Source organism: Coenobita brevimanus, chromosome 106, assembly GCF_032717465.1.
Source record: "Coenobita brevimanus isolate Jiangsu-jjx chromosome 106, ASM3271746v2, whole genome shotgun sequence".
Classification (NCBI taxonomy): domain Eukaryota; kingdom Metazoa; phylum Arthropoda; class Malacostraca; order Decapoda; family Coenobitidae; genus Coenobita; species Coenobita brevimanus.
This window is the reverse complement of record NC_137059.1, coordinates 1,977,501-1,986,107: the sequence shown is the minus strand read 5'-3', so window position 1 is coordinate 1,986,107 and position 8,607 is coordinate 1,977,501. Positions and strand designations below refer to the sequence as shown.

Here is an 8,607-nt window from a genome sequence, read left to right as displayed (position 1 = left end):
ATTCCCATACGCACACAGAGACATACCGGTGCACACATAAATACACACACACACACACACACACACACACACACACACACACACACACACACACACACACACACAAATTCTGCACGTAAATTTCCTCCGTCCGTCTGTCTTTCCATCAACATTATATTTCTATTTGTCAATCTATCTGTCTGTTTATCTATGTCCATCATGTATCTATCTATGCATCTATCTATCCATACACATCATACGACCTCAACCATATCCGTATCTGAGTGTATGAATGACCATTATTTTTTTTTTCAATTTTCACCTGCATATTCAACTGCAACAATAATTACCTTAGTCTAATATGCAATAAAATCAACGAGCAGATGTCTTTTCCATTATCATTCTCCCAAAGATGAATGGATCTCGAATTTTGGCTCTCTGTTATTGTTTTTTTATTATTTTTTCTTGGAGGGAGCAATCTTACGGGCTTCTGACATCTGAATCCTTCTTCCTAGCATAAATTAAAAAAAAAATCCATTCAAGGGCGTCTGTTTACTTCAATTTTGGCTCCTTCAGTACCACGACGTATTTTCTTTTTCGACGATGTAATTCAGCTTAGTGTACTTGTAGTGGGAGAGTAAATGAAGGCTGTATTTAACCTCATTTTCGAAAAGTCTCAGTATGTCTAGCTAGGCGTCTTAATCCCGTCATAGATGGTCACAAACAAATCGCCCTCCTGTCACCCTGTTCTCTGGTATTAGGCTACCCTCCCCCCAACTCACGTCCCTCTCATATATCCCTCAGCCCCATCTCACCCTCGGTCACCCCCTCCTTTTCCCTCTCCACCTCACCCACATACACTCCTCTAGTCAGCCTCTCAATCTCAACCCCCACGTTGTAAAATAAAACTAATTGGAGGTAACAAGAGAGCAATAAGATGTACGTCATATGATTTAAGAAGTTGTGTGCAGCCAAATACTCCAATTTCTCTTCAAGCTAGTAAACAGATAGTGAAGAATTCCAATCCTCTGTGTTTGTGGTACGTTGTGGTTCGTTTTCAGTTGGAGCGAACTTTTAATCATCAGTATTGTTTGTAGCTTAACTCTGGTCTGTCTGGGTGACCACTCCCGTCGACCGCAGGTAAGCAGCTGGTTCTATGGGGCCGTCGTACAGGTTCAGTACTGTATCTGGCCAAGACTGTTTTATCTTAACACGCACACGCACGCACGCAAACACACACACACACACACACACACACACACACACACACACACACACACACACACACACACACACACACACACACACACACACACACACACACACACACACACACACACACACAGCATACTAGCGTCCGTAAACATCCATTTTAGAGAGACCTTTCTTTCTGCATTAGGTATTAATAAAACAACCAAAATCTGTTCTTCGTCTTCTTTGGCATATAAATCTCACAATATACACATAATTCTCTGCCTGTCTCGCATATGTATTACGTACTCCAATCTTAACTCGTTTTTCATTCCCTTTTTGCGTTCACTAGGCGATTTTATTCAGCTTAGGAGAGATTTTTCGAACTGGAGGGATTAGGTACGTCCCCCACTGTCCCCCTTCACTGCATGGGGTCCTTCTAGCTGAAGAAAATCGTCTGGAGGCTGCAGGAATTAGTCACGAAAGCTGTTCTCGTTGTGAATGGACTGAAACATAAAACCTTCCCTGCCATCACTCTCAAAATCGTCTTCACACCTGCGTAGAAATAAAAATATATATATATAAAATATAAAGGTGACTGACGACCAAGATTAAGCCTTTGTAGAGCCAGGGAATTAAGTATCTTCTTAAAATTTGTATGAAAACATTGTGGAAAAATCGAACAGTGTGAGAAATACATTAGTCCAGTTGAGGCTTGGGTTATGTTTCGTCAGTTTTGAATATTTTTCTGGCACAGCTTGAATGATAGTCGATTCCCTGACCCTACCTTCATTGTACGGTGAAAAATGAGCGGAAAATTTATTAAACGTTTAGTGGTAACTTAGTGAACATAGCTGGCAATGTACAGGATTATTTTTTATATATTTACAGAACATAAAATGAAACTCAAAATATTAATGGAAAAACTATACCCACATACTCATTAAATTTGAATTCAGTATGTGGATATAATTCTATCTGAATGGCGACACTGTAAAATCAATACAATGAGAATATATTAGAATCTGGTTTTGGTTTTCTAGCGAGGATGCCCTGCCCACTTTGCAGACGACTGGTTAATTTCACTGCATGAAAGACAGTGCAACGCTTCTTCATTATTTCATTTCATTGCCTTAGTCCCATTAGTGTCACTGTCAACGTCACGTCAGCCACTCATTGCTCAACATTTTGTGGGGGGCGTGGTTCAGTTTTGCCAGCTTGAAATAAATAGACTGTAGGTTCATGCACGTCAGATATTTTCACAAGTTGCACCTCATGTCACCAATGACAACTCAGCATTCAAGATGGGGTCGTGGCTCTGTTTTGCCAGCTTGAAATGAATAAACTATAGGGTCATACATCAAATACGTTCACCATTTGCACCTCCTATCACCAAAGACGATTCAGCATTTAAGGTGGGGGCGTGGTTCAGTTTTGTCACTTGAAATAAATAGAGTATAGAGCCTCTCACAGGATAATTCCATCACTGCATCTCATCATAACATCCAGTCACCACAAGGCCGTCAAGTTGGGGGCATAGGTCAGTTCTGATACGTAAAACCGAGAATCTTTCTTTCTTTCTTTCTTACAGTATATTTAGTGAATCATGACTGTTTCCTTCACTATGATGACCTTTGAAGTTTTTTAATTTTTTAGCTGATACACGATGTTATTCAGCTGAGGAGAGTTCTGTGGTGCTGAGGGGATTGATGAAGGCTGTATCTAACCCCTCCAGTCTCTCCTGAGCTGAAGGAAACCGTCTGGAGATGCCCAAAATGTCCTCTGTTTCAAGGGGTTACCTGCCTCGCACAATGTTTTTTATCATTCATTCTACCACCTAACAGACGATTTTATGCATTTCAGGAAAGCAGTCTAGTAGTGAATGAATTAACGAGGGCTTGACCTAACCCTTCGAGGTCCAAAAATATCTCCTGAGCTGAATAAAATCGTCTGGATGGAACAACAGTTAAAGAAACACGTCATAGGAGTGAGTTAAAAAAAGTCTCTCATGAATTTTAAAAAAGTCCCATGAATTTTGTTACAGTAAGATCTCCCTTTAAAAAAAATATATGATTTTTTTTTAACAATGCTCTCCCTTGAAATTAAAAGTAAAATTCATCTGGAGGTAGCATAAATCAGTCAGTAGAATGCATCACGGGATTCAAGGGGAAACTTTATCACCTTGAATACATACAAGCACCGTCTATATACAACATAAAGTAACTTAAACACTACACTTATAAATATAAATAAAAAACTTAAAACCTGGTGTGCAGACTTATAAAAATTCAAGCCTTATTGTACATTATATATACCTACATCATCATCATCATCATCACTATCATTATCATCATTATCATCACTATTATTATCATCATCATCAACATCCTTGTCATCACCACCATCCCTCTAGTCAACATCATCATCATCATCATCATCTTCATCATCATCATCATCATCTTCATCATCATCATCACCATCCCAGTCATCATCATCATCATCATCACTATCATTATCATCATCATCATCATCCTTGTCATCATCACCATCCCTCTAATCAACATCATCCTTATCATCATCATCATCATGACCATCCCAGTGATCATCTTCATCATCCCCATCATCATCATCATCATCATCATCATCATCATCATCATCATCACTATCATTATCATCACTATCATTATCATCATCATCATCACCATCTCTATCATCATCACCATCCCCTTAATCAAAATCATCATCATCATCATCATCATCATCACTGTCCCCATCATCATCACCATCTTCATCACATTAAATTAACGTGATATCGAAATCTCTACCCCTTCACCACGAGTACGTCTTGTGTATTTCATTCTTTCTTCCTGTAGACAATTTATTCATCCTGGGTTCGTATTCTCGTAGGGTAAGGAAGCCCCCTAACACCTCTTCCTTTTCGATTTATTTTTGGATATGACTGCTTAATCTCCTTTTGTACGTTACCTATGCGAATTAAGGTGATAAGTAACCCGAAGATGTTGAGTAAGTCACTCAAGAAAAGGTGATAGGGAGCTTCCGCAACCGACGAAAAGACGGCCTCTGATCTCTTGAGGAAGCACCCTAATTCCTCTACCTAAATGATTTATTTTTGTTTATTACACCTTACTCTTCCTCTTTAGTGTTGCATAAATCCTCCCAGTATTCTCATACACATGCGTAAGTAACATATAAAAGGATATTAACCAGACATATCCAAAAATAAATCGCTAAGAAAGAGGTGTTAGTGATAATGAACGCAATATTTGCCCCCTAATTCGAAAAAATCTCACCTGAAATGAGTACAATAATCTGAGAAGAATAAAATAAAAGACGATATCGCAGTAAAGGACTTAAAAATAGCAATAATAAGTAAAGGTAAGAGTGAGGAGAATATTTTAATGCAATAAATAAAGCAACAGCACAACCTGGATCAATAAAGTCTGATTAATCTTACTCTCAACTTTTGCTCTCATTATCGCCAGTCATTTTTTTTCTTTAACATAGCAGTGACCTCTCGTACGGAAAAATCTGTCTATTTTTTCATCCTCATTTTGGTCTATTTTTAACTGCCAGGACTTTTTTTGGGGGTTCAGAAATTACCTATTCCTCTGAAAATTCATCTATATTAACATTTTTCACACAATCCCACTTTGTTCTGCTTTGACTTCCAACATTTTTTTTTCAGTAAACCACCCATCACTCAGCCTCAAAAATCCACAGTAACATTTTCAATTCAGTGTCACTTTTTGTCCATCTTATATTCGTCATCAACAAGCCCTTTTTTTTCTCTCTCTCAATTTAATATCAGCTTCTCAGTCTCAAAATTATCTCCCTTATCTTTTCCAAGGGGTATTATTTTCTCTTAGCTTTTATCTTACCACCACCAGGCGATTGTTTCCAGTTTAGAAGCGACGAAAAAAAAAGTCCAAGTTCATTTTTTGGATACAGTGTCATTAAAGATTTTGCCACCGCCAGACCAATTGGGTTTAAACTCTGTGCCGCACCTGTTTGAAGGGCTTAAATCCACTGAACCACCAGGTGTCCAGAAATTGAACAAAAAACTTATTACTTAATTCGAGACGCAAACACGTATCATTCGAAATGAACGGACCTTGAATTTGGCTCTCTGTTATCCTGTTTTTGCTTTTTTTTTCTTGGAGGGAACAATCTTGCGGGCTTTTGGGCTTTGGTTCTTTTTTCAGTGCATAAAAAAATAACACAGCTCACTAAATCAAGAAATCATAGGCTGGGTTTGATTCTACATCCATCCTATCTGTGAACTCCCGTTACCTTTTTTTTAAATATAAAATTAAATGCCGGAAATCTATAAGGAGGTCTCATTCTCTCATTCACATCAGTACCTCGTCATATAAACTGTACTTTCTAGAATTCTGACAGTGGTGGCTGTGTGAGAGCAACCTATAGCAGTTTAAGTCCACCTGTTACGATTTTTAATGAATGGAGGACACCTGTAATCTGGTGCATGGAGTTATTTTTATATTTGTATTTCCTCCCTATGTTCATCTTCTGTAAAAGAAATATAGTCATAAAAACAGTAGATGATGCCGAGTAATTAACTGATAAAAAATATATTCAAGGTGGAGTTAACAGACCACGTTTTTCATAGAGATGGTTGATTGGTCTGTTAAAATACTCTTGATTCCATACTTGAAGAAAAATTGTCGTTTGTAGGTAGTACTGAATGACTGAGAAAATAAGATCTACGTAACAGAAAAGGTCCCTGTTGTTCCTATGAAGTGCTGACGGTGCGACAGAAGAGGTCTTTGCAGTTTCAGGATAGCGGTGATTGACTGGCTGACAATACAAGGCCTGATGGCGCTACAAAAAGGTGATTGTTGTTATTTTAGCTCATGAAAAGTGACCTGACGTCGTAAAAAAGAAAACGGTGCTTTTAGAAAATCCACAGGTGGCTACCGTATAAGAAAAGGTGACTTCCGATACTAGAAAGTCCTGATTGATTTGTGGATCGATAGAAGTGGAAATGACAGTGTGACAGAAGAGGTCTTTGTTGTTCCTAGAGAGTACTGACGACATGGGAAAAATAAGGGGGTGCCATTACTAGACTGTCTTGATTGAATATCGTCACTGATCGATGTAAAACAGACCAGACGGAATAACAGAAGAGGTCCCTGTTGCTCTTGTATCCTGCTGGTTGGTACGATATAACTTGACGGGGTAGCAGAAGAGGTCCCTGTTACTGCTGGAACTTGCTGATTGACTGATTAATTAAAAGACCTGACGGGGTAGCAGAAGAGGTCCCTGTTACTGCTAGATACTGTTGATAGACTGACTGATTAAAATAAAACCTGACGTCGTACGTAGCAGAAGAGATCCCAGCTTCTGCTAGGGACTTGTGACTGGCTGACTGATAAGACCTGATGGGGTAGCAGAAGAGGTCCCTGCAACTGCTAGATAGTGCCCAGGTCCTGCTCGACGATGCGTATCTGTGGGTGCGGCGGTGGGGCCTGGCGGTGGTCCGGACTTCACGATCCTTGTGAGGAGGTGGGGAAGGACTTGCTGGAGCCTCGACACCTCCTGAAGGCGACGACAATGAGGGCCACCAGCAGGACCAAGGCGATGATAGCCAGCACGGCACCGGTGATGAGCGAGGCGTTGGACCGTGTGACTCTGAGCACGATGGCATCAGACTCTCCTGCGACAGTGATGAAAGAAGGGATATTAGTGATGATGATGATGATGACTACTTGATTTTGTGGCTTATGATGATGATGATGATGATGATGAGAGTATCTGATATTGCGGCCTGTGATGATGATGATGATGACAGTACCTGATTTTGTGGCTGATGATAATGATGATGATGACAGTGTTTGATTTTGCGGCCTATGATGATGATGATAATAATAATGATGACTACCTAATTTTGATGATGATGATGATGGCAATTCTTGATTCTGAGACTTGGTTTAGGGTAAGGATGCAATCTGATCCAATCTAAGCAACCAAACCAACCTGAAATAGCCAAATCTAACCAACAGAACCTTACTTAATCTACTCTCAACTAAAAGCTTCTCGTATTAATCTACACGGTCAGATAGTGATCCTAGTAAGTCACTTTTAATAACTGCTTTAAAAACGTAACCTAGTCTGCTACCTTTGCCTACTCTAACCTAATTGAATTTAACCTAACAGAAGTGTATGGCAGGAAGCGCTACGACCCTTTTACTTTACCTTGACGTAAAATTTCCCCCTCTCCAACATGAATGCCAAGTTGTAGCAATAGACTAACACTAAAATGTGGTGCTAATCACGAGGAGGTGCTATAGGAAGGATGTAGAGCTGTAGTATTATCTATTCTGCCGCCTAGCTATGTGAACTAAGCTGCAAAAGGACGAAAATCTAGTCCAAGTTAAGGCAAAAGAACTACAGTAAAAAAAAAATCATGTGGAATGGCATTAAAAAAAACAAAAAAAACATGTAAAGTCTGTAGCCAAAATAAGCGAAATTAAGCGAAATACAGTGTAATGAAACGCCAAGAAACAGGTAGAAGGAGACGAAGAGGTAGACCGAGAACCAGGTAGAATGTCAAGGTGGTGGTATATGAGGGAGGATGGTGTGTTGTGGGAGACGTTGCTGTGTAGGGACAAAAAGATCCTGGCGTCGGGCAATACTTAGCTAGTCAGTCAGATAGGTGGAGGGATAAGAGGGTAAACAGACAGACAAACACAAACAGTTAAAGATGCAAACAACTGAGAGAGAGAGAGAGAGAGAGAGAGAGAGAGAGAGAGAGAGAGAGAGAGAAAGAGAGAGAGAGGCATATATTTTCCAGCTCTATAAGGCAGCTAACTTTTACTTACCCAGGTGAGGTTCCTTGCAGCATGTAGAGAGAAAGAAATTTTTCATATGTGCCTGCGGATCTTTTTTATGTAGTTTTTATATTTGCTCGTTTTAAAATGGTACTATAAAAACTTATGTGCAGTGGATACTTTGATATCAATTCTTTCTGAAAATTATGGTAAATTTTGCAAGGATTATAAATGAGTTTTTTTTTTTTTTTTTTTTTATCAATAGGTCTCTTTATCGAGGCCACTCCTCACAGGACACGGCGTTCGGCAGTAGATAGGTAGATGGATAGGAATAGATAGGTATATGCACAGATAGATAGCGCTGTCTTAGATTATAAGGATTTTTCTACATACGCAACGAGGAAGGCAGTGTCAGTTGTGGCAGTGTGAGGTGTGGCATTAAGGTGTAGCTGTGTGAGTGGTGTGGCAGTGTGTGGTGTGGTAGTGTATGTTGTGACGGCGTGTGGTGTGGCAGTGTGAGTGGTGTGGCAATGTAAGGTGTGGCAGTATGAGGTGTGACATTGTGATAGATGACAGGTTGAAGTATGGCAATGAAAACTATGACAACATGATGTGTGTGTGAGATATA

The 8,607-nt window shown here is 39.6% G+C and overlaps 1 protein-coding gene across 1 annotated transcript in view; it reads right to left on the bottom strand.

Annotated features, from left to right (window-relative positions):
- Nucleotides 1–5,871: 5,871 nt before the first annotated feature.
- LOC145416477 (angiotensin-converting enzyme-like) overlaps nt 5,872–8,607 on the bottom strand; it is a 49,883-nt gene continuing 47,147 nt past the window's right edge. Inside the window, exon 13 of the mRNA XM_080285433.1 lies at nt 5,872–6,865. Coding sequence (XP_080141559.1) covers nt 6,696–6,865 — 170 coding nt within the window. The 3' untranslated portion in view covers nt 5,872–6,695. The remainder of the gene's footprint in view (nt 6,866–8,607) is intronic.